At 34.7% G+C, this 25919-nt stretch overlaps 1 protein-coding gene across 1 annotated transcript in view; it reads right to left on the bottom strand.

The window, feature by feature from the left end:
- LOC129743071 (protein phosphatase 1 regulatory subunit 12B-like) overlaps positions 1 to 25919 on the bottom strand; it is a 186006-nt gene that overhangs the window by 2508 nt on the left and 157579 nt on the right. The window contains exons 9-10 of the mRNA XM_055735014.1: positions 22080 to 22146; positions 21301 to 21831 (exon numbers count right to left, since the gene is read on the bottom strand). Coding sequence (XP_055590989.1) covers positions 21301 to 21831; positions 22080 to 22146 — 598 coding nt within the window. The remainder of the gene's footprint in view (positions 1 to 21300; positions 21832 to 22079; positions 22147 to 25919) is intronic.

Below are 25919 nucleotides of genomic sequence, written 5' to 3' on the forward strand. Positions count from 1 at the left end.
AGTTAGAAAGGTTTAAAAAAAATTTTTTTTAAACCAAAATTTCCACTTTTTTAACGATATTTTATCAGGCAGAGCTTATACATGCATAGTAATTTTGAATGAATTTTGAGTCACTAAAAATGGGACAGTTTTGTAGAACATATTTTATAAAAATATTTTTACTGAAACGAGATATATGAAAACATAAACAAATAAAAATATTGGTAGTATTATAATCAGGCAGATTCTACCTTTATGACATATATTGATTTCAAAGTTAAACCGTTTTATTTAGTTGATTTCAGCTAGTGATTTTCAATGATTTTTGAGGACAAATTTGAATTATTTTTTTTGTAATGAATATTTTTATTCACAGTCCACATACTATGTGGACAACTTAGGGAGAGGGGTATTTGTAAATGTTCACCCCTGTCCATTGAGAGGGGGATAGGGTTTTGGGTCATGTCCACGTGAACATACTAACCTGATCAATATTTTCGAAAGGTAGATAAAATTATATTATATTCTTATAAATATCCTAAAATCGTTCCATTTCAATAAAAAATAAATGATAAAACATTGAAAAAAAAAAACGATAAATTCGAAGCTACATAATTTATTTGGACGTTAGCAAACAATTGTAAACAAACAAAACGAGTTTGGCTCCTTAAAGCTTTAAGGTTGAGCCGTCTCTAAGCATGTCTGAGCACGATTTTGGTACAACCCTGCTCATTTCGGACGACAATTAAACAGCTGATTTCTGCTGTGCGTTGTTGTTTACAGTTCAACATAAAATTTAGTGTCTCGTGAGCACCAGTTTTCATAATTTTCGCAAAAATATCGTGCACCAATATGGTGTACTTGCCACAACATTTCGCTGAGTCAGTTGGCGAAAATAGAAAAAACTTGAGCGAAAACCGGGTGGACAAAACTTTGAACCAGAAAGTCATGCATGCTTACGCCAGTAGGAATACTACCTCTGTTCGGGATGGCGCAAAAAAGTGGCATCCCCTCTCAGCACCGTTCATAGTGCCAAGTAAGAATTGGGTCTAAAGACATATAAAAAGCAGAAGAAACTAAATCGGAGTCAAAAACAAGCTGCTTCTGTAAAACCAAGAGCACGTAAATTACAGTATGCACCTCACAAATTTACAATTGTAATGTTTTTCTGGTGAAAATCAAGTTTATTTCATGAATATTCCTCCATAATTTATCATTTTATGTTTATTTATTATATTGCCATTGAAAATACGGCGTTTAAAAAAAAAAGAGTTGAGTTTATGAGGAGCAGGCCATGACGGAATGGCAGCGCACGTGTTTTTTTTCTCTTCGTCGGTGAAAATTATATTTTTGAATATTTTTGGAGTATAAACCGTTTAAAACCGTGAAACTTTGCAATTTGAATTGCCGGTGATAATGCCTTCCTTTGGAGAGTGAATATAACGAACCTCAAGCATTAGAACAGTGCGAGAAATTATCAGGAGCTGACTAGAAAAAACAAAATCGCTGAAATGCACTGTCCTACATTCGGTGAGTTCGTTCCATGATATTTACATAAGTATTTTAAATAAAATTGAAACAAATGTTGGTTCATGAAGTTTGCACCTTTTCATTAGGCATTAGGCTTCTTGGATCTTCTTTCTTGGTATCTTTGCCTCTATGAAGAATTTCCACTAGCATTTGAAGGAAAACGGGAGTCAATGTAGTGATTTGATTTCAGTTTTCATCAGAGGAGAAGATTCATATTGGGATATTGTAAAATGTGAAGGAATAAAACCATTTTGAATCAAGAATTCAATCAAATTTATTTCGATTCAAGAAGAAAAAATTCTCATACACATTTATCAGTTACGTAATTTGTGTGATTGTGGTAAAAATGCTTCGAGAGATCGTGGGCTGCTACGATTTTATATTAATGAAAGCAGAGTGCCGAAGAAATTGTGTGAATGGATTAATCACGCACTTGGTCTTCCGCCACGAGCGTGCACGCCAGTCAGCAAGTCAGTCCGTCGGCGAGCAGCAAGTGAGTCAAGCAGTGTGTGGTTCCTCCGGCAGTTCTTGAGCCGGTGGCTCACTGGTACTACTTCCAAGCTTAAGAGTTCCGGACCGGTCTGCACATTTGGCGACCGTGGCAGGTATTTGTATCATCATGGTCTTTAAAGATCGGAAATGCAAAAAAAAAGAACCGAAAGGAGGAAAAATGCAACCTGCGGCAACTTACACGATAAAAAAAAAGTATCAAAGTAGTGTTAAAATTTAAATAGATTTACTCATTGGGTGCTAGTAAATGAGTAATTTTTAAATTGTGAGTAAAGTAAATTGGTGCGAGAAGCAAGGCTGCGCGATAATTTTTCTGGTTCAAGTTTTAATGCAAAATCCAAGGAAAACGTGAAAAAGTAGTAGTATAAGGTAATTAGATCAAAACAGAGAATTGTCATGATGCGTTGGCTAACTATTATTAATTATCTTATCAAATTGAAAAATCAAGCGAGTTGAGAGGACAGCTTGAGATAAGATTCTACTATGAAGCGAGTCGAGAGGACAGCTTGAAATTTGGAAAAGCGGGTCGAGAGGACAGCTTATTTATCTTATCAATTGAAATTCAAGCGGGTTGAGAGGACAGCTTGAGATAAGATTCTACTATGAAGCGAGTCGAGAAGACAGCTTATTTATCTTATCAATTGAAATTCAAGCGGGTTGAGAGGACAGCTTGAGATAAGATTCTACTATGAAGCGAGTCGAGAGGACAGCTTGAAATTTGGAAAAGCGGGTCGAGAGGACAGCTTATTTATCTTATCAATTGAAATTCAAGCGGGTTGAGAGGACAGCTTGAGATAAGATTCTACTAAGAAGCGAGTCGAGAAGACAGCTTATTTATCTTATCAATTGAAATTCAAGCGGGTTGAGAGGACAGCTTGAGATAAGATTCTACTATGAAGCGAGTCGAAAGGACAGCTTGAAATTTGGAAAAGCGGGTCGAGAAGACAGCTTATTTATCTTATCAAATGAGAATAAAACGGGTTGAGAGGACAGCTTGAGATGAGATTAAACTTTGAAGCGTGTCGAGAGGACTGCTTGAAAAATGGGAAAAAGTGGGTAGAGAGGACAACTTAATTACCTTATCAATTGAGAATCAAGCGGGTTGAGAGGACAACTTGAGATAAGATTTAACTATAAAGCGCGTCGAGAGGACAGCTTGCAATTTGGAAAAGCGAGTCGAGAGGACAGCTTTAAATATGGAAGAAAGCAGGTCGAGAGGACAGCTTAATTATCTTATCAATTTAAAATCAAGCGGGTTGAGAGGAAAGCTCGAGATAAGATTTAAATATGAAGCGAGTCGAAAAGACAGCTGGAAATTTGGAAAAGCGAGTCGAGAGGACAGCTTTAAATATGGAAGAAAGCAGGTCGAGAGGACAGCTTAATTATCTTATCAATTTAAAATCAAGCGGGTTGAGAGGAAAGCTCGAGATAAGATTTAAATATGAAGCGAGTCGAAAAGACAGCTGGAAATTTGGAAAAGCGAGTCGAGAATCAGGTCGAGGGAATCTTCTTATCAGTTGAAAATCAAGCGCGTTTTAAGGACAGGGTGAAATAAGACTGAACTTTGAAGCGTGTCGAGAGAACGGCTCAAATGAATGGTTCAAATTTAAAGCGAGTTATAAAAAAGCTTAGAATTGTGAAAAAAATTGGAAAAGACTGTTTTCCTATTGAAGGAAGAGTGAAGAATGGGATGAGGAATCATGTAGATTGAAAGATCTGCTTAAGTTGAGAACGTAACATGAAGAGAGCGACTCGAATGAATTGTTTAAATTTCAAGTGAGTGGACTACTTGACAATGTGTTGAGAAGACAGCTTTGGTATCTGATCAAATTTTATAATAAAGCGATTTGGGGAGGCATCTTTTGATAAAAGAGAGCAACGACGCAAGAACAGTTTTAACAAATTGTTTTAAATTTCAAGTGCGTTGAGAAATTGACCAATTGTAAAAAAGTAGAGTGAATACTAACGCAAGTCAAGGGACTGCTTGGATTAATTGTTTTAAATTCAAAATTGCGAGGACAGCTTAAATATGGAAAAAAAATAAAACGCATCGAGAGGAAAGCCCAAAAATCTCGTTAACCAAGCGGACTGAAAGACATTATTTACATCAAGTGGGAGCTTAAATTAGTACGGCAAGTTTTATAAATAAAAAAGAAACCTTGAAATTTAAAAGGATTGAATAGTGATAATCATAAAGATGCGAAAAAACACCTTTGAAATTCAAATGTAAACGAGATAATGGCTAACAGTTTGAAATATAGGTGACATTGACCCTGAAATAAGATGAGAAAAAAAACGGGAAATGTTTTGGTCAATTGACAAGTCAGCTTAAAAATGGATGACTAGTCAAGAGAAGTATGATAGAAAAAATTGCTTGATAACATAATTATTTGGCTTGTTGACAATCAATAAGATAAAAAAAAAACAAATTACTGAGTGTGGATGTCGAATCAATGAATGTAGGTGATTCAATCTTGCATTCAAAGTTCGATTCCGTGGTGGTTGACAACTTCCTGCGCTTATTCTTTTGCAACCAAAGAATCAGTTCGATCACTATTTAGTGATGATGATAACTGGTTTATCTTTTGCATGAACAATTACGATAGATATGTGAGAGTGATAACTGATTTGACAATTTCAGTAAAGATCAAGATAACTAACACAATATTGTTTTGTATCCATGAGTTTGAATTCCGAGAGATTCTTAACATAATGTGGGAGGATAAATTTGAATCCAAATTAACAACATGTGGAAGATAAAATATTGTATTATAAAATCACGGTACACAAAAATGATCCTATCATGGGTGTTTTTATCGTTTCAAATATTGGATTTCTCAAAACAACTCAATTGATTAAATTTGTAATGGCTGAATTACAACACCGTTTCATAGATTATGTTAGCCGTGTATTTAATTTGTAGCGAGTAAACAAAAACGATCCAATTTGTCTATATAGTGTAACTTTTTTATCTAAATATGTTAATTTATCTTTTGCTCGGAGATTTTTTTTTGTAAACGAATAATATCTAGGATATAGTATTCCAAAAAAACTATTAAAAAATCGTTTCTTTGAAATTGTATTATTGTTTTGTTCGGGATAGGAAGAGGATGTGTGAATGGATTAATCACGCACTTGGTCTTCCGCCACGAGCGTGCACGCCAGTCAGCAAGTCAGTCCGTCGGCGAGCAGCAAGTGAGTCAAGCAGTGTGTGGTTCCTCCGGCAGTTCTTGAGCCGGTGGCTCACTGGTACTACTTCCAAGCTTAAGAGTTCCGGACCGGTCTGCACAGAAATGATATAAAATATTCTTATGATTCTAGCGCCGATGTTAATGACAGCGAAAAGTCGTGCCATAATGGGTTTGAAGAAGACCGCAAGTGGCGATACTGGTTCTCTTATATCCCATGGTTATCAACATAAATGTGGATGGTTTCGCATCGTAGCATCTCTGATTACATAAAAAATTGGTGAGCTCTTTCCATTTTTATTTGTATTTTTCTGTTTTTTTCTTGTTCATCAATCCAGTCTGCCAAGTTGGATTTCCTGAAAAAATGAATTACCCTTCCCCTTCCTGTCTGAAACAGCACCTTCATATGTAGGGTCGCATGAGTTCTCTTGAACCTGAAAAGTTTATTTAGCTGTTCAGACTATCCCTATATGATTATATTGACTTGCCACGGTGTGCATTTTGGTAGGGTAAGTGTACCTAAGACAACGGCTTAAGGAAGCTTTTTTCATTAATTCAATAGAATTGCCTTGCATGTTGATTTGAAACTGGTATTTATTCATTAAACTTTGTTTCGAATACTGTTTTATGAAACTATGTAGGAAATAGATCAATCCATTACGTACTTTTGAGTCAATTTATGATTGATTTTTCTCATTCAAGTTCCTCCCTTGTCGTACCAGGTTCCTAATTCCGTCGTACAAGGAGACCGGAATTGTCTCAATTTATTCCACCCTCTTCAGAAATACATTTAAAATTTTGCGGTTGCGGTTCATGCAATTAGCATCAGCTTACATCGAACGGATCAACAGGATAACAGAAGAAGTTCTCTCGAGTAACCAGTCGCAATAAGCTATGAAACTAGGATAGCTTTATTCTAAACAGGTCTACCATTGCTTGGCTAATGCATCTGCAGGCAGCAAAGTATTATACCTTCTATTCAATTCTACCGAAATTGTCTCGAACTATTCCTCCCTCATGAGGGATAGATTTGAAATTTTGCGGTTGCGGTTCATACAAATGCGATTATTTACTTCGCACGGATCAACCGCGCAGGATAACTGCAAAGTTCGAATGAGATCTAAGTCGCAATAAAATGGACTTGCCAAGAAATCCCAAGGTAGCGTTTTTGCAGCTAGGTACTATTGCTTGGCTAAGGCAATTGCATGCAGCACAATATTAGACCTTACAAATTGAATCCACCTTGCAAATTTATTTTGTACCAACACACTCTCCAACGGACAGGGCTGCCATGATCCAGGATTTGTCTGTAAAATGAAATTTTATAACATTCAAACAGACATTTTTCACAAATTACATGGCACAAATTTACACAGTAACTGCATATATTTAAAGAACATCAACATTTTTAATAGTAATAAATGTTTTTCTACGCAATGAGACTGAATAGTAAGACATTTAAGGAGAGGCAGAATCACACTTGCGTTTTGTCAACATGTGTATTCTTATACATGTGGGAACCCTGGCGAACGATATCGACACAAAGCAACGCCACGTTGATGCGTGTAATGGGCATTAGACTGGTTCAGCTCATCTATTCAAGTTTTTTTTGCGAGCGAAAAAAGTTTTTGCAAAAATGTGTTTTTTCGGAAATTGACGCTTCGTTATTCTAACATTTTGTTGTTTGGGTTCAAAATTTTGGGAAATGACATAGAGTAATCCAACTGAAATTAAACTTTTCGACTTTTTTCAATCAAATTGTAATATGTCAAAAACGACAAAACATCTTTTGTTGAAAATTCACTGAGAATTTATAAAAATGCAACAAACATGAGTCAAGTATTAAAACTTATATGGTAGAAATCAGAATATAAGCGGGTTTGATTTTGTTGAATTTTGAACGAATATGTGTACAAAAAATCATATCGATTTTTTATCCAAACTTGTATTGAGATCCAAACCAGAGACTAATGAACTCTTAGTTCAAAGTTTAAATGATTCATTCATCCGAATTCTCTTGTCATTTTGACCTTCAACGGGAATTTTTATCATCGTTTTTCCATGCATCGTAAAGATTCAATAAAAATCGAGGTTTTCGGTCCAGGAATTGAAATTTTTTCCTCGAGTTGATCCCCATTTAGAGAATGTCTGAAAACTGGAGAAGTTTTAGTTTTAGTTTTCAAGCATCTCTCAGTGACCATTCTGTAGAGCAAAGCGTTTGGTCGTATGTGCGATATTGCAGTTTGAATGCAAGAAGCTTAAAAAGTCTAATTTTCAAATAATTGATGTATCTCAAGTTTCAAACACTTGAGAATGGTTTAGTGTCATCAGATAATAGAACCAAAAATAATCAAATATTAAAATATGAAATAATTTGGAAGAAACAATTTCATTGGAGTTGAACGTTAGAAATGTGTAAAGTTGGAGATATTCTTGCGTGCACTCAAACGTTTATTAAATTATGCACGATACTGTTAGTAAATAATTTGTAAAACACCAACCACTAAGCTAAAAAATCCATCAATTCTTTGTTCATTTGAAACCATGCATTATAAGCAATGCTGAATACATTCAAATAATTTATCAATATAAATAGACTTTTTGCACTTATCTCTCAGCGCATCAAGTTCCTAGCTTCAAAATAAGCAAAATTACTGTATTGTGTTGTGATTACTTGGAAATCCATTATGTTCATTCTCTATGAGTCCGACTGTGTTCAGCAAAAAATAGTAAAAATGAACCGGTCTAATTCCAATTCTTGCAAAACGGTTTCCTATTCCTGTCGCAAAATTACGACGAATTATGGAGCCCGAGCGATTCGATTTCAATCGAATATTAACAAATTTATATAGTTCAGCTTAGTTTGAAATCATTTTTCTAATTTTATTTCAACAGTTTTCTGTCGAATTTTATGATTTTGATCGTTATATGCATTGACAGGAAGCGATAAAATAAAGAAACACGTTGGGGGGATCACTAAGTTCGTTTTACAATATGGCGGAGTGCATCAATAATTCAATTCACTTCGCGATTTCAATATCAAATAAATTAAGAAAAAGTTTTAAAAGTGACAAATTTGTGATAGAAAATAAATTCACAAGCTTAAGTTTATCATGTGAAGTAGCCAGTTAAAATGGAAAGTGATTTTTCGGCTCTGAAACATGCATTCTTGAATTGCGACGAATCAGAGGGATACGACGGAGGAGGGTACACCTACCCTACCATATTGATTTTCAATAACAACACTCGAAATAAGTACTGAATCCAGGTACTCATTTTGGCATCTTGTGTTGGATTTGATTGTTAGTTGTACCTCGTGTATCAGCCAATGCAAGATGTGTGTAGTCACCCAATGCTATGCTATGCTATGCTATTGCCATTGAAAATACGGTGTTCATATCTTTTCTCGGGGTTTTATTTGATAAATTATAAAAAAGGGTAAAAAATACGCAAAAAAAGTTTATCCACCCCCAAATTAATACTACGGTTTAAGTGTGTTTTACAAAGTTTTAGTTTGTAGCCTGCAGCTTTCTTGAATGTAAACAGGGATGCCAGGTGTTGGGGATAAAAAATCTGGGCAATTTAAAAAAAAAGTCTGTGTATGTCTGTGCACAAGAAAGATCATAAATTTGATACCGATTTTTTTTTAGTAATGCGTGTGAGCGGGGGGGGGGGGGGAGGGGTTCTGGTTATTTTCGAGTTAATAACTGTATAACAAATTGTTTCTGTTACTGTTTCGCACCACGTACCATCACTGATCATACTGACAGGACACTTAGAACAAAAATTCGATCATTTTCTGGCTATTTTTTTTTCGTCAAATTTAGCAGGTTCGCAATACCGACGGCAGGTGGCGAACCTACAATTTTTCCGATAGAAATGCCCTGTAGGAAAAATGTACCTGTTTTGCACGATTTTATCGTCTGAACTGCCTGTTTTTTTGCGAAAGTCGGGTGGCACTTTCTAACTGGGATAGCATTTCTTCAAATCGATCGATGCGCACTCTGGAATCGATATTGCGTACTATCGATTCCAGAGTACGTAAATTATCCAAAAAACGAAATCGACTGTCCAGTCAGTATGGTCAGTGGTACCATATCGATCTTATTAAAAAAAAAGTTTAATAAATGATTGGTCAAATATCAATCAATACAAGTGAGATTTCAGTCTAATATGGCGCTTACGGATCAAATTCGATACATGAATATAGCTTTCATCACTCGATTTTGAAAGTCTGTAAAATCTGGGCACTCTCAGGAAAAATCTGGGCAAAATCTGTGTCTGACCAATATCTGGACGAAGGGTCAAAAGTCTTGGTTTTACAGACAAATCTGGGCACCTGGCAACCCAGAATGTAAACATTGTGTCTAGCTGTCATTTAGCGCTCTTGAAGTTTTCGTTTCGTGTTTCGTGTTCAAAATTGGAAGTAATTGATTGCAAATTGCCCCAAAAAGCACAAATTCCGATGAGCATCCGAAATTTGATTGTTGAACATCACAAACCGGCAAAAGCTACCGTAATATTGCCGATATTGTCCAGCTTAATAAAGATACGGTTGCTAGGATTGTTCAGGGGTACGAACAGCGTGGTTCGATCTCACCAGCTAAGCGATCGGGGAGTCCTTCAAAGACTACAGGCCGAATTGACAGAGCTAGCGTGAAGAAGGCAGAGCAGAACCGGGGACTATCAGCTCCGAAAATTGCGAAACAGATTGAAAGCGAATTTTCCATTCAACTTACATCACAATCCGTGCGGTCTTAAGGGCACAGTAGCGCTTAAGAAGCTAGGTTGTCCGCAAAAAATATCAAAAAAAAAAAAAGATTAAAGTTGGCCCTGGACCACATTTCATGGACCAGTGATGACTGAAATAAGGTGATTCGGTCAGATTAGTCGAAAGTAATGCTATTTGGGTCTGATGGTATCGCAAGAAAATGGCGGCTAACCGGTGAAAGTTTGAAAAAGGAGTGTTTGCGGCCTACAGTCAAGCATGGCGGTGGTGCGTTACTTAACATACATTGATTTTTCAGCCAACTGAGCATAACTTTGATTTTCATTTGCAGGTAGAGTCATGTTGTGCAGGTAATCTCAACTGAATGGGACAAAATCACCCTGGAAACAACTGCTAAACTTGTTGAATCGATGCCACGACGTTGTCAAGCAGTTATTGAAGCCAAAGGAGGTCACACGAAGTACTAAAGCTATGTGAGCCAGAGGAGTGGATAAACTTTTTTGCGTTATTTTTTATATTTTTTTTACATCATTTCTCAAATACAACAGAATATGTTTTTTATTTGGAACTTGAATGAATTGACTTTGTTTTAACATAAACAATAATAAACTGAACAACAATTAACTGTGTTTTAATTTTCCGTAGGGTTTTTTGGAATAAATCTAGTTTTTTCGCTGGGGGTGGATAAACTTTTTTTGCATACTGTATATGATCAATTACCGTGTGGAAAATCGGCGACGACGAAACCTATTGCAAGTTTGAATACAAAACGCTTATGGGCAACCAGTATTACCCTGTTCGCGATGGCAAAAGTGTTGGTGAGACGGAGATGAAACGATGTTACATATACTCTCAGTGACTTACAGAACTTTAAGCGATGATGAGGTCTCAAAAATATGTTGGTCCAGGATCCAAGTCGATATCTTCCAAAATAACGAAGTTTTGGCCAAAAGAGTGAACCACATCCAGAGCGCGCCGTAGCGCATGTTTTGCGGGCGAGCCGAAGCATGAACGTAGAGCGACCCTTCAACGAAAACATGTTCAGACCAGTTATGTTTAGTGTTTTCGGAGAAGAAGCATTACACGACCCTTATTCTTTTCCAGAAATTGGACGCGTTTCGTTAGTAGATAGTCGTTCGTGCAGCTGCGCAAGAGTGAGTTTTTGGCAGTGAATATTATATTTGGACAAGAATGAATGCCAAAGCTAAATAAAGGTTCTCGGGATCTCTGTGACTGTAATTCTTTCCGTAAAACACAAAAGAAAAAGAGGGCTATTTTACAAAATCGAAGGATGAAATGAAGAAGCCATATGGGCAACGTTTTAACATTACTCCTCAACCGACAGCAACCCGCAACACCAGTACACTATGGGACAGCCCCATACAATGAGGCGGCAAAAAGTATATTTTTGCTATTTATGAACTTTTTTGAAGATGAAATGAGTTGTTTACATTCGAAACCCAATATAAACTATTTTCGGCTTTGGTTTTACATGTGTGCTCAGAAAGAACAATAAAATTGGAACATTAACTCGTAAAAATGCATAGTGTAGTTTTGAAACAATAATTGTTTAAATAAACTTATTTCGGATACGCGTGCATATTTTTAAGTTATGTGTTCACAAAAAATATTTGAGAGATTAAAGCAAAACCACTCAGGGTATTTTTGTTCAATATTTTTCAGTTTTGTATGAAGAATTGAAGAGTATACGCAAAAAAATGCAGTATAAAAATTTTATAATTTTTGGGAAATAGGTAGTTTTTAAAAAATCTCAGATATCGAAATTCCATCGTAACTTTTGGTCACAATCAACTACAATCATCTTCCTGCACTTTATGAACAATGTTTGCTTAATGATGTTTAACATAAAACGTACTATTTTTCCAAAATGGTTAAAAATTACCCATTTTTTGTTTTTATTATAACTTTAAAGGATGCAAATATATGCAACTTTTTTTTCTTGCATTCGAATTATTAGACTTTTAGCTATGTTTAAAAGTCAAAAAAAGTTTTGGGAAACGTAAGGCTTTTTTCTTAGAGACCAAAATGTGTAAACCTTTTGAGTAAATCATAAAATTACTCAGTTTTTACACTTTTTTGTTAACCGTGTAAAAATAAAAAATATATCAAAAAGAAGCTTAGAAAATAAGCTTTCTAACGATGTATTGGGAATTGATGTAGCATTTCATTTAAAGGAGAAAAATTGATTTGAGTATTATTGGATCTAAAGTATATTTTTCAAAATGTTCTAAGTCTGATGTCTGTGAAACGATAAGTGCTTCTGATAATGATTTGAAAAATTGAGAATATCTTAGTTAAAAATAAAGCTTCAAACTGGTGTATGACAAATACCATTACGATAAAGTTAATTTTTGACTTTTTGCCGCCTCAAACCCCATAGTGCAGTACTGCCCCGATGGAGATGAATCTTGGTGCAAATGGCAGCAGGCTAAGGCCAAAAACGAGCTGGACAACTTCCGCCATGATTATATAGCGTTGCCCAAAAGCGTATTGGACCCAATAAAGCCGATTTATGAAGATCTGAGCAACGACACATTGCTAGAACGCTGTGTTGGCGGATTCACCCGAAATTCCAATGAGAGTTCCAATCAAATTGTATGGAAGACAGCCCCTAAACCAACCCACAGTGGCTCCAAAATCGTTAACATCGCTTCTTTTTTGGCAACCTGCATGTTCAACAATGGTGTAACAGCTTTGCTAGAAATCATGCACGTGTTAGGAATATCACTCGGACCGAGTGCCCACGCGTACGCTGTAGAACAGAATGAAACTCGCATAGTGAAAGCCGAATAGACTAAAGAAGCTCGAATTCGGCACCGACAACAAAATTTGGAGAGTTTGAACATTCCTTCGGCTGTGGAAGACCTGCATTACGGGTTTAGTATCGGTGATTCCATGTAAGTGAACAACATTTCATGATTTTTTCCTACCCAAGCTTTCAGTTCAGAACCAGTGGGCCGAATTCCATTCTTTTGATTTTTCTTGATTCCTTATAAAATTACCCGGTCCTTAACGTAAGCAAATTTTTGCAATGTTTTGCTTAGTTTTTTTTTCAATTGTCAAAAAAGTGACGAAATTTTAGGTAAAAAACGCTTTTTATGTTCAAACGTCCGCCATTTTGTCCAAAATCAATTTTTCCAAAAAAAAGCTCTACGTCAAGGACTCGGCACATGTTTTTATTGTAAAACTAATGTGGATTCACTCATTTCAGATAAAAACTGTCGCCGTAATCGCGGTCACCGTAAACCATGTTTTGCCAGCAGAGCTCCACGGAAACCGTCATAGCGTCCCCATTTCTGCACCGATTTCAATGGTAAACAGTAAAAAAAAAATACACAAAATGAATAAAACGTTGATTCGATACACACAATAGTTGATTTTTAATAAGCCACTGAAAATGACCTATTTTTTTGGCGTCTGCTCATATTTCCCCCCTTAGCCGCGGTTAGCCTCCGACCGTGGTCTAGAGGATAGCGTTTCAGTCTTCTAAGCCAGAGGTCATGAGATCGAGTCTCGGTCACGGCATAAATAGTATTCTTTCTGTGGGCAGGTGGTGTTAGCATTAGTAAGATGCTATAAATTATATCCTTGAAAGATGTACGCTTTAGTCTTAAGTAGAATTTAGATCTCTTCAAAGAAACATGAAGTTTCACTGAGATCCTATATGTGTGTGTTCGTTTTTTTTCGTTATAATTTAAGATCCACCAAAATAATCTCAAATTTTTCACTGATGCTAGGTTACCCGAAAGTCATCGAAAAATCATATGGGAGAAAAAAGTCACTACTAAACATACTTTATTTAATTCCCAACATACATATGTCAAATAGTTTTATCAAAGAAATCTTAAATCTCTTTACTCATCACTAATGTGCAACGGAATCAAGGTCTATCAATTTTTCAATCTCACTGTCCTCATCTTCTAATTCTGCATTTGATTTTTTTTTAAACTTTTATAATAGTTTTGTATATGACTGTTTTCTTACGAACTTGGATTTTAAAAAAGGGTAGGGCTTCTTAACATTTGCTTTTGTATTTGGAAAAATCTCGAAATTCATCCGTACCTAACCTTAAAGGTTGAAATTTCATTCGTATTTTTTTTATTTTCCTTAACAACCAAATTTGATTTGATAAGTGCACCTGGGAAAACTATTCATAAATGGAGCAAAAAGAATTTGATTGTTGTAAAATAATTTTAATTTTATAAGATAAGTCACCATATGTAAGTTTTAATTTTTAAATTGTATTCAATAAAACTGTTGAAATAAATAACATTGATACTTAGAAATAAAATAATTTATGTTCTAGTAAATTGTCCTTTAATGTGAGCAAAATACTAGATTTAGTTGAAATCGAAAAAAAAAGTTGCTTAAATGTAAATTATATTCAGTTTCCCGTTATTTATTTAGATACAAGACACGTTGTGAATTTCAAGCAAGTTGATTTTCATAACTGTGCATTTTTCTATTGAAGTTTAGTAAAAAAAAACAAAATTGAAGTATTTACTGGGGAGGGGCTCAAATTTTAAAAGGGTTTTAAGAATTTTAAAATAATGTTTGGAAAAAGACTTTTAAAAACTGAATCGGATTCTTGAATTATTGGAATTTCTGTTTAAAAAAACTTATTTTGAAACTACTCCGTTTTCAAAAGGCCTTGGTGATATTTTTGACGATTTCGTTACTTTAAAAATGTAGTATCAGGATGCATTATCATCATAAAATTTTATAGCTCTTGTACATGGCAAAAAGTTGCTCATAGTTAAAAAAACAGATACGGGAACGAAAAAAAAAATAAACAGCGTTAAGGACAAAAGAAAGTTTTTTATGATTTTTAACTTCTGCTTTATTCGGAATAATTTCGTGAATAAAAATTTTATAAGTACTTTTTTTCTTTCACAATATCATTTTATTGTTCTGAGCGATTTCGTTATTGGTGGGGCTTTCCAAAGCCCCTCAAAATTCAAACTGGTTCCCAACGCTCGATTGAAAGCTTTACACGGTTTGGACCACTATTGAAATACAAAATAAGCAATATAAAGATTTTTCGAATCCTTTGATGTTATGTACAATATTTCCTAGACCAAGAAAAAAATAATTCTAATATTTTAATTCTGGAAAAGGCTTCACGGGCCACACAAAGACGACCGCGGGTCACATGTGGCCCACGGGCCTTGATTTGGCCATCAATGGTTTAAGGGATTGCTTCCTACTTCCTTCCCCCCATTAGAGAGACATACATTTTTACCGAAAAATTAGATGAAAATGCAATAGTATGTCACGCCATTTGTAAGTGTGGCATGCATTCCGAGCCTTTCGTGAACAATGACACAATTAATACAGCTACAGTAATAGACGGTTCTATTACTGCCAATGACCCGCAAGAATGATCAAGTTTTCATTTGAGGCGCATCACAACTCGAAATCAAAGTAAAGTTCTAAAGACGCGTTCTTACATTTAAGTATTTTATGCTATGTATAATTATTGAATCTTACTACTGATCTCACTTTTAACAAACTTATCCTTTATAAACTATGTTTAGAACTATAATCTTGAAAAAAAGATGAAACATGCATAAGATGGAAAAATCATTCGCGTCTGTCAAAGTCGCGAATGCCATAAAGATGGTAAAAAGACTATAATCGAAACCAAAAAAAATCGCGTCTGTCGTTCTTCACAAAATGATTAATCGTATTTTCAAAACTAGAAAATTTGATTGGGATTACTTCAGTTAGAAAGATTATAGAAGCAAATATTTTTCTGGGTAATTGTTAAAAAGTATCTTAGGTATATATTTCTTTAACGAACAGAAACAGGATATTCACTCAGATAATAACATAATACATTGAACTTTAATGTGAAAGTCGATGATGTTTCTAGATCCAAATTGTAATCTCCATGCTTCTCTGATAGTTTTCATCACTAACATTGATTTATTTTTTTAAATGAACAGTGATAACCTGATCAATTTGTACTAAATTTCAATAAATTTACAGTTCAGATCGTGTTGAGATATTTCTACAAAAAAGTTTTTTTTTAATTTATTAAAGAGATTTTCACTTTTCGCATATTTATTACAGGATTTTTAAAGCATCTTACATTGATTAGTACTAGGATTGAAAGTTGCATGGATCAATAGTTTATTGAAAATATTTATAAACTGGACAACAAGAGATGAAATTGATTAAAGATGTACTCACGAATTTTGTTTGTAAACATAGCTTAAGTAGATACAAACACTTGTCAAAAGTGTTTCCTGATCATATCCTTGAACCCACATTCCAAAACCATTTGTTTTTGATAGGATGTAGAGGAAACCTCGGTTCTAAAATTTTTTGTTCATCCTTTTCTCTTTTCTTCTACCTATCTATGGACTACAAGGACGCGGCCGGCGCCGTTATTGACGGTTCAAAGAGAGAGCATCAGTTTTGGGCAATGTGAATGTGTTGTCAATCCCAGACACCATTCTTTTGACTTCTGGTCAAAACTGATGGCTCCGGTCAATCACGGAGTAGCAACCATTGGCGATGTGGAATTCGTTCTACTGAGCCATACCAGCGATCGTGGAGCTCAAAATGTTATAATTTATTGTTCTTCGAAGAGTCCCATTAAGTCTTCATTGCTATACTCTACTCAACTAAAAATACCATGTCAAAGATATCTAACGGATTTTTCGTCATTCAAACATATTTATAGTGCAAAATCATTTTGGTTTTTGTTTGTCTGTTCATTTATAACAGTAGACTTTTCGACGTTCACATGAGAAATTATCGTTCACTGTGAAATTCCTTAACCATCTACCTTTATCTACTATTCAAATCTATCCTACATAAACCAGCCGTATCGAAAGAAAGAAACTTGAAGAAGTACTTATTTGACGATTTAAAGTAGATGTGAGTAACCAATCAAGCTAAGCGAACTTTTCAAAGCTTTAATTTTGTTATCCTGAATAAAAAACTCAGAATCATAGCTTTTCGAGAACAGCCATATGTCAGTACAAGAATCATAGAAGCTATCAATAAACAACACTCAATTGACACGGATGCGCGTCTAGGATAGAGGTTGAGCTTAAAGCTAACCGTTCACAGTTTGTTTCCCTTCGCACCTACATATGCCATTATCTTCAAAAATTTATGTTCATTTCAAATTCAAAGCGCTGTGATAAAACTGTCACCAGTCAGCGTGCTGATTTATCACACCATTGTTTATTTTGCACTTTCTTTTTCCATTTTCTTTTCCTTTCTAGGTTTTCATCTTTCTAACTGATGCTGTTTGCTGTTATTTGGTGGCTCATGTCCTAGAAAAATTTAACTTGCAGGTGATCATTTTTTGAAAATAATTTCCAAGAACGGGAAAGTAAAATTAACTTTTATATCCATTCTTTAAAAATTAGAATTCATGGGGAAAGAAATCTGATTAGAGGTTCGAGGTTAAAATGCCAAATCATGATTGATCATAAATTTAACATAGCTGGACTGCTAATTGACAGAGCAGTAAAAATGGTTCTAAGAGAAAAACACTTTTTATTTTGAAATAATCAACTTCCGGAATGCAAATAAAAAAACACCCGAGAATGGTCGATACAGCACCAACACAAGGCAAATAAGTTCGTGATGTCCTTTTGCATAAAATATGGAGCTTTATTGCTAGTGAAATGGGGAAGAACACCATCAAGCTTTCAAGCGTTTTTTCTTACTCTCTCGCTTTTTGTGGAACAGAAGCAAAGGTGTTTTTCCTAGGTAATATGTTTTTTTCGAAACTCATTTCTTAACTGCTGCCACCGACCGATGCGATAGTCATCAGCAATTTCATTCAGTACCGTGTGGGTCGATTGAGTACTAAACGATTACAACAAGAGACGACAAGACGAGGCGAATGTTCAAAGGTGTGTGACAGGAGCACTTTACAAGCATTGAAATATTATACTCTCAGCTTCGAAAGTTGGCAATCTAATTAAAAGTTTCTAGGTAGTAGCAGATGTGCCGAAGAACTATCGTATGATCAGCGATAACTCGGGAGATTTAATCTTATATAGCTTCTTATTGAATAATGAAACAGAAACAACCAAAATCCCAATAAAATTTTTGAAAAGATTAATGAAATGTTTTACCCCTTTTTTAGATTTTTCAGTGGCTCCATAGAGTAATTTTACACTTTATAAAACAATTTCAGAAGTCTATTGGTTCAGAATAAAACAAATAAACTTGTTTAACAAGAAAAAAAATTAACATATTGTTTAACATAACTAGCACAAATCTCAGAATATTAGAAACAAATTCATATTTTTTTTTTCGGAATTCTTGTTGTTTTCAGATTGGAAGAAGGTTTTTCAAATTAGTTTTTTCTACATTTTATTAAAAAAAATCATCTACGATTTTACTGAAAATATGAAAGCAAAACTAGGCGAGGTTTACAATATAAAAAAAAAATGTTTAAACCTCTGATTTCAGTGCATTTTTTTTTCTAAATAAGCAAAACAAAATCTTATTTGTGAGACTGAAAAAAAAGAATTATCAGGGGGATTTCAAGTGTGCTTAAGAACTAGCAAAGAAAGAAGTTTTTTCCCCCTTAATTCAACTCGCAAATGTTGCACAATATTATTCTTTTGTCTTCTAGTGGTCCCATAGAGTGATTTTACGAACACTCTCTGGAGCCACTAAAACAGCTTTTGAAATACCTTCAAAGGTATAATTGTTCTAAAGATGAACTGTTATGAGAAAATTCAAACAAAAGAATCCAAAATCGTTGGAAAAATAATCTTTAAAATGAATTTGCTTACACCGATAACAATTTTCTTATCGACATATGTGAGAATTTAACTTCTTGGAAGCCAAAGTTTTTAGGTTCAGTTTCAAAGATAAGCAAGGCCGGATTAAGGGGGGGGCAAAAGGGGCAATTGCCCCGGGCCCCCCGGCTCAGGGGGGCCCCCCGAGGGGAAAAAAGTTTTAACATTCCTTTAATCATACTACTTCAATTTCTACAAATCTATTAAAAAACTAGAAAATCGGAATGACAATTTGAAATATAACAACTAAAAGGGCCCCCGGGAAATACTATCTAGAATAGTTTGTCTCTTGAATAAGTTAAGGAGCCCCCCTAGAGTTAGTCAGGGGACTGAGATAAACGGAGAATCATCGTTAATGATCAAGCAAATTTTGCAGCCAATGACTGAATTTGTTATAATTTGTTGCAATTTGTTAGAGAGAATTAGAAGGTTTCAGTTAAAATGAGAGAAACCGGTGCTCAGGGAGAGTTGAAATGTGCTAATTGTTGCAAATTGTTACAATTTGTTAAGCAGTTGTGGAATTTTGATCATTACCATTCCAAATGCAAATAATTCTCTCTCCACTGAAATCCCTTGAAGTTAGCAGTGAAGAAGTTTTCCTGCATTTTGCGAGCTAAGAATTTCGAAATCTCGGTATAGAATTTTAAAAATTACAACTCAAAATCTGGACAAAAATAATGTGAACCGAATCCGAAACATAAATAAAGAGGAATATGAGGCAAAACAATTCAAATTTTTATTTTTTTATCGAAACATGTCAGTCGGGATATTCTGTACAGAACAGGAAAAATTAAGAAAAACATTTCCTCGTTTTCATTGCATACAAACGTCTTGCACAATGATAATGTTTATTATTATTTTAACTTTCCAAGTAATGCTTACTGCACTAAACTAGGAGCTAATTTCGCTAAAACTGGCTAACTGTGCTAAGAGAGAACAGAGAAACTTTATGATAAGCAATCTGAATCTTACCCGCGCAGTATCCGGGTGAATACCGGGTATTGTTATTATAGCTTTTCACTTTTCGATCATTTTTATTGAAATTTCCGTTGGTTTATAAATTCTCAACCCTTTTCCTTCCCAATTTTTGAAAATAACATCATAAAAAAACTGTAGCTGTCTAAATTGGACCAATCAACAGTACAGAGTTTCTTTATTGAATTTCCATCCCAATTTTGGTCTTAAACTTGAAATTCGCCTTGAAACATTTTCAACTGATATAACCAAAATTTTATCATCTACTGAAGTCAATATTCTGAAGTCAGCACATCATTTTCCAAATGATCATTCTCGAATTATTATAAAAATGATCTCATAGTTAAGTTGCAAATATCATTGAGAGATTATCTTAACATGTAGATTTCAATTTTTTCAATCTTATCTTTTTCTAGGTTCAATTTATTGAGATTTGTTTCTTCAGTTACTGAGGTTCATTTTCATGGTTTTTCTGAATTTTGAGAACTCAGGTTTTTTTTTAAGATACTTAACTCATTTGGATTCCTTATCTGACTTTTTCAATGCTAGCTGATTCTGTGTTTTAAACATTTAATCTCTAATCTGAGTTGTTTTTTTCAATCGATCATTTTTGCACTTATAGCTCCTTGGCTTTGAGGGCATCGAATGAAATTTTTATCACATTTAGAATAACAATTTGGTAACAATTTTTTCATCTGATGAGAATCATATTTGTAAACGTTTCATGAAAACGTTTTTTGTGTTCCAAAGATATAAAATTGAAATTCACATTTGGTGCAATTTCTGCTTTGGCTCTGAATGTAACTTTAAATCTCTTTTTTTATTTAATTCATATTTTGTTTCTCAAAACTTGATTTGAAATCACGATTTAGATTTGAGACACTGAATATTGGTTCTAACTATAACCTGATTAAAAGTTTCGAATTCTCTAACTCTTGTACCTGTATCTCTATAGAATTTTAATTTAATTATTTTCATGATACTTCCCAATTGTCATGAGGTAAATATTTCTCGATGAATCACAAAACAGATGATCAATAATGAAATGAAAATCATTTGAAATATCTGTTCGGTAATTTTTCTAAATCATAGAACTTTAGTTGGTGATAAGGATTTAAAAAAAAAAAAGAGGATTAAATTGAGCATTTTGCAGCTCAAGTCAAAGCTTTCATTGTTTAAAAATGTCTTAACTCTTCCGCAATGTTTGCACCTAATTAATTAACAACTTTTTTTGAAGGTAACAGAAACTATCTTCTGTGCAGACAACATGGAAATTTGAAGGCTGTAAACTGAGCTTATATCCAGTTCTTTTACACGTTTAAAATGTTTTGTATTCTCTGGGAAAGCATTTGAAAAAAAAAATCGAATCATAGGGGCCCCCCGAGAAAATTTGCCCCGGGCCTCCCGATGGCTTAATCCGGCCCTGAAGATAAGACTTCTTCTTTAAAATACTTAAAAGGCAAATAACAAGTAGCAAATCGATGAAGCATTAAGTGCAACAATAGATGTAAATATCAGGATGAAAATGTTAACCAAGCATCTAAGGTTAATTCTACAACGAAAACGTCAACAAATGGGAAACACTTACCCACTAGAACCGTAACCTGCACGTTGATCTTCCCATTTTCGTTGTTGGACGTCGAGTAGACTTCGGTCGTCGCGTTTGGAATGTTTGTCGCAGGCGCTCCACTGTTGCTACTATTGCTACTGACTAGATTTCCGTTGGCAGTCGTCGCCAGCATCTTGTTGCCACTCGTTGTCGAGCTTCCGCCTCCGGTGCTGCCCAACTTGACGCTGCTCGTTTCGCTCATGTAGGAATCGTTGTCCTTGCCTTCCGGCGAACGACGATCGTACTGATTGAGGGACGAGTACGCTGAAGAGGTGGACGACGACGTTGTGTGATAGCTGTTGTGATCCTTGCTATTGGCATTGTTGTTGTTATTGTTTAGGTGGTTGTTGTTATTGTTGTTGCTATTGTTGCTGGTGTATCGAGTATTGTTCAGTCCATTGTTGAGCGGGGTGCAATTTCCGTTACCGTTGAGGCTGTTGTTGTTATTGTTAACAGAGTTAAGGTGTCCGTTGCTGACATTCTTGCCGTTGTTCAGGTTGTTGTTGTTGACTGTAATGGAAGTTGAGGCATAAGTTTTCTGCTAAATTGGTTCAAATATTTTTTAATATCAAATGTTTGAATGATTCTCTGGAAAAACATAATTGTATCCCACAGATTACGATTATGACTCTAATAGATCTTTATTATTTATAGTTACTAGTTTTATTCTTATTTTTTAAGAATAAATGTCCTTTGGTAGATTCACCGTGGATTTGCGTTAGTTTCAAAACATCTGATTTCTGTTTTCTGAAACTTACCATTTGTCGTCGTTGAGTTACCGCCAGCGTTATTACTTGATGTCACCCCATCTGGCGTTGTGTAACCCTGGAAATGAAAAAGATAGAAATTATTAGTTAAAGAGAAGTATTCATTGATCGTCGACTGATAATAACTAAAAGTAGCTGACAACAAGTAATAATAAGTATGTTATATAAATATTTATTTATTTTTTAAACGGTAATGTAGCCAGCAGATCGTGGCCTAGAGGATAACACCCTTCTCTTCTAAGCCAACGTTCATGAGATCGAATCCCGGTCGTGACATAACCTGGCACACATAGTATGATGAAGGTTTACGGTTTTAGCATTAGTGAAATGCATCCGGGTATACCTTGGAATTGTACGCCTCAATGACGCAGCACATGCAGGTGGATGGATCTTTTCAAGGGAACTTAGATTGCACTTGGAGATCCTACCTAGATATGTGTGTGCTCGCAGTGTTACCGGTAAACAACTGCAACTTCAATCAATAGTGCAGGGGTGTCAAGTAGCACAGCAGAGTAAAAATAGTAACGCGGGGTAATACCACAATAGATCAACTAAATGGTCACAGTGGACTCTCTCCCCAACAGGAAAAAAACGGTAATGTATTCGCACGAATATATTCAAATTCCACAGTTCTACAATTATTCTGTACTTTTATGGCTTCAATGTCAATTCAAAAAAAAAAAAAATCATTCTAATAAAAACAGGCAAAGCAAAATCCAAAACTGCTGTATAGAATAATAGCTTCGTTCAACCGTTGGTAAAAATCGGGTTTCAACTGGTTTCTATCAACTGATAGATGTTCAACGAGCCAATGTTTTGGTCGAAACTAGTCAGGTCGTTGTTCAATGGAGCAATTTGAAATCAGTCGAAACCAATCCAGCTCGGCAGCAGGATTCATTTCGACCTGGTAGAAATCGGTCGAAGTCAATTGGAAAGAGACAGGTGATAAACTGTCAATCCATTTCTACTTGATTCGACCCATTTTGACCAGACTCCATTGAACAGACTTATTGTCTATATCAGGGTAGGTAAAACACGCCCGTCACGCTTGACCCGACTAGTTATGTTTCATCAAACGACCGGCGACGGAGCCCCACTACTCGTATGACGGATAAAGTACGTCAAATGAAACATTTCTCCGTCATGAGACTGGCGAAACTCCTACACATGGTCAAATTTCTCCTCAGAGTGACTAGCGAAGCTCTTCACACTTCGATCGGCTGCTGGCGACAGGTACAACTAATTGAACGACTTGCTGGCAGAGAGCAACAATAGCAATAAAGAACTGAAAACGCGCTTGCTGGCAGGAGTAACAATAATAAAAAATGCATTTTTTTCGTCTTCGGTCATTTGAATGCGATTGCTTGACTAGGAAATTCTTTTAGCTTCAAACGACTAGGGGATGAGTGACTGGCAAACGAAGTGACTGGCGTATAAGGAACAGTCAATTGAGTTTGACGGAGCAAGAGGCTCACCATTCACAGTTTTTTGACTAATGACGAGTGGTTTCAAAATTCAAAATTTAGCCAAAAATAATAACAATACCAAAAATATACCGTAAATAAGGTAATTGAAATCAAATCAAATCATCTTTGTACCTGAAAATAATCACATTTTCGTAGGTGATGGAAAAAATTAAAGAAAAATAAGCTATCAAAGAACGAAAGAACATAAGCCGTAAATATCATGAATTTTTCGAAAAAGATACAACGGCTCACCGGCAGGACTTGAACCTGCAATCTCCGCCTCAGTACAACGGCGCGTTAGCCAATTTCACCACGGTGAACGTGATGAAACCGGCGAACACGAGCAATCGAGCTCTGCCGATCAACTGCTGGACCTTCTATCGAAACACCATGTATATCCCGCATGTGATTTTTCCCGCTATTGAGCTCTCTTGTTTCTCTAACCCCACCCATCGACTCGGGATTTAGCCGAGCGAGCACATGGTCGATTGCTTCGGGTAATTGATTTCTAAACAATTTCTTATTTATGACTAACCCACAAACTTAAAAAATAATAAATTTTACTGATAAAATAAATCAAAATTTTCAATGTAAATCAGAATGAATGTTTCAAATCTATTATGCTATTTTCAGTAAGTCATTCATTTATCAAAATTATGTTCCTTATTCGGAACTAGAAATTTGCTTGATAATGAATTCTTAGCAGTCAAGTTTTCAAATTTGAAATCAATATTTCCGAAACACCAGAAAAAGAATGAAAATCAAAATTTCGACTGAAGCTTAGGCACAAGAATTAATGCACAGAAATAGAATACATAAAATATACCACCAGATTTGAAAAGAAAATCTGAATTTTCAAATACATGTTAGATCAGGTTAAAAATCAACCATGATTAAAAATTGTTAGAAAAATGATGATTGTTATTTATTATTGATTTTATTTAACTTTTTTTTTCTTCATTTTCAGTGAAAGGATTTGATTAAAAAATTCCGCTGTACTTTCTTAAATTAAAAATAAAGATTTGAAATGTGGATTCTCGATTAGAAAAAAAAATTTTGAACTTAGGATAATGTATTCAACAGTTAATAATTGAATTTTATTTGAAAAAAAAAGAAAATATTTAATTTTAATTCAAGACTGCCAGTGATCGAGTCAAAGATGAAACCCTTTTCTATATTAAAACTCTTCCAGTTTGTTCAGGATCGCCCCTGATGGCAGGATTGATAGCATCAGAATTTCTTCGATGATAAAAAACTCACTCATTCAAACAAACATTACAAACTTCTAGTGGACTGTATAACGGCTTAAACTAATTATAAATTTTGACTTCCGACAAACAATTATTCAAACTAATGGCCATTTTGGCCTCTGACACTGGCCCCAAGAGCCGCTGATTATGTTACCGTCTCCGATGGTGGTTGGTTGGAAAAGGAGATCGAGCTTAGGACAGAATTTTGCTCGACCTTTGGGAAAAACCTCTTCGTGTCCGAAAAAAACCCGAATGTTTTGGCGCGCATTGCTGCCGTTAATGCGCGCAGCATCGTCATGTTGCTACTGAGCCTTTTCTAATTTTAGAGTGGTTCAATGAGCCTCGTTCGTTCCAGAACACAGTTATTAAAATAAAAAGGTTTAAAAAGTTCTTAAGTTCGAAATAATAACTTTATATATTTATAATGCAACATGTCCAATTAAACTGACAAATTACAGATTGGAAAATGATCAATAAGAAATTGTAAAAATAAAAATCAAAATGATGAATTCCAAGTTTTTTTTGTTGATGTTGAAAGCACAGAGTTTATACAAATTTAGTTAACATTGGGCATTAAAACTTAAACATTTAAGTTGCTAGTTCAAGTAATTTTCGAACTTTTTAAAGATCAATTAAAAATGATGATCGAATAAAAAAATGTTTAAACACAATGAAAATTAAAAAAAATAAAATTTATATGTATATTTAAAAGATTATAAATTTTCAATCTAAACTTTTAAAGTTTAAAATTTCATATTCTGGATATTTTTTCGGTTTCCATTGGATTATTGGGTCCTGGAAAGGACAGCAGGTGGAAACTATATTTTTCTTATTACAAATTTAGTTCCAAAGGCTTCCAAGAAAATAATGTTTTCAGAACACAAAAATTTAGAATTAAAAAACAAAAACAAACTTATAAAGAATATTTCATAATGTTTAAATAGTTTTACTTTTAAATTCGGTAAATGTATTTGAAAATTAAAACATAATATGAAGAATAAAATGATAAGTTTTTTTTTTAAATTTTAACATTTTAACATTTTTTTTTCATTAAACTTGATTAACCATTTTAAAAACTTATTAATAGAATTTAATTGACTTAAAGAAACGGCATT

This window comes from Uranotaenia lowii, chromosome 2 (genome assembly GCF_029784155.1).
Source record: "Uranotaenia lowii strain MFRU-FL chromosome 2, ASM2978415v1, whole genome shotgun sequence".
NCBI classification, from domain to species: domain Eukaryota; kingdom Metazoa; phylum Arthropoda; class Insecta; order Diptera; family Culicidae; genus Uranotaenia; species Uranotaenia lowii.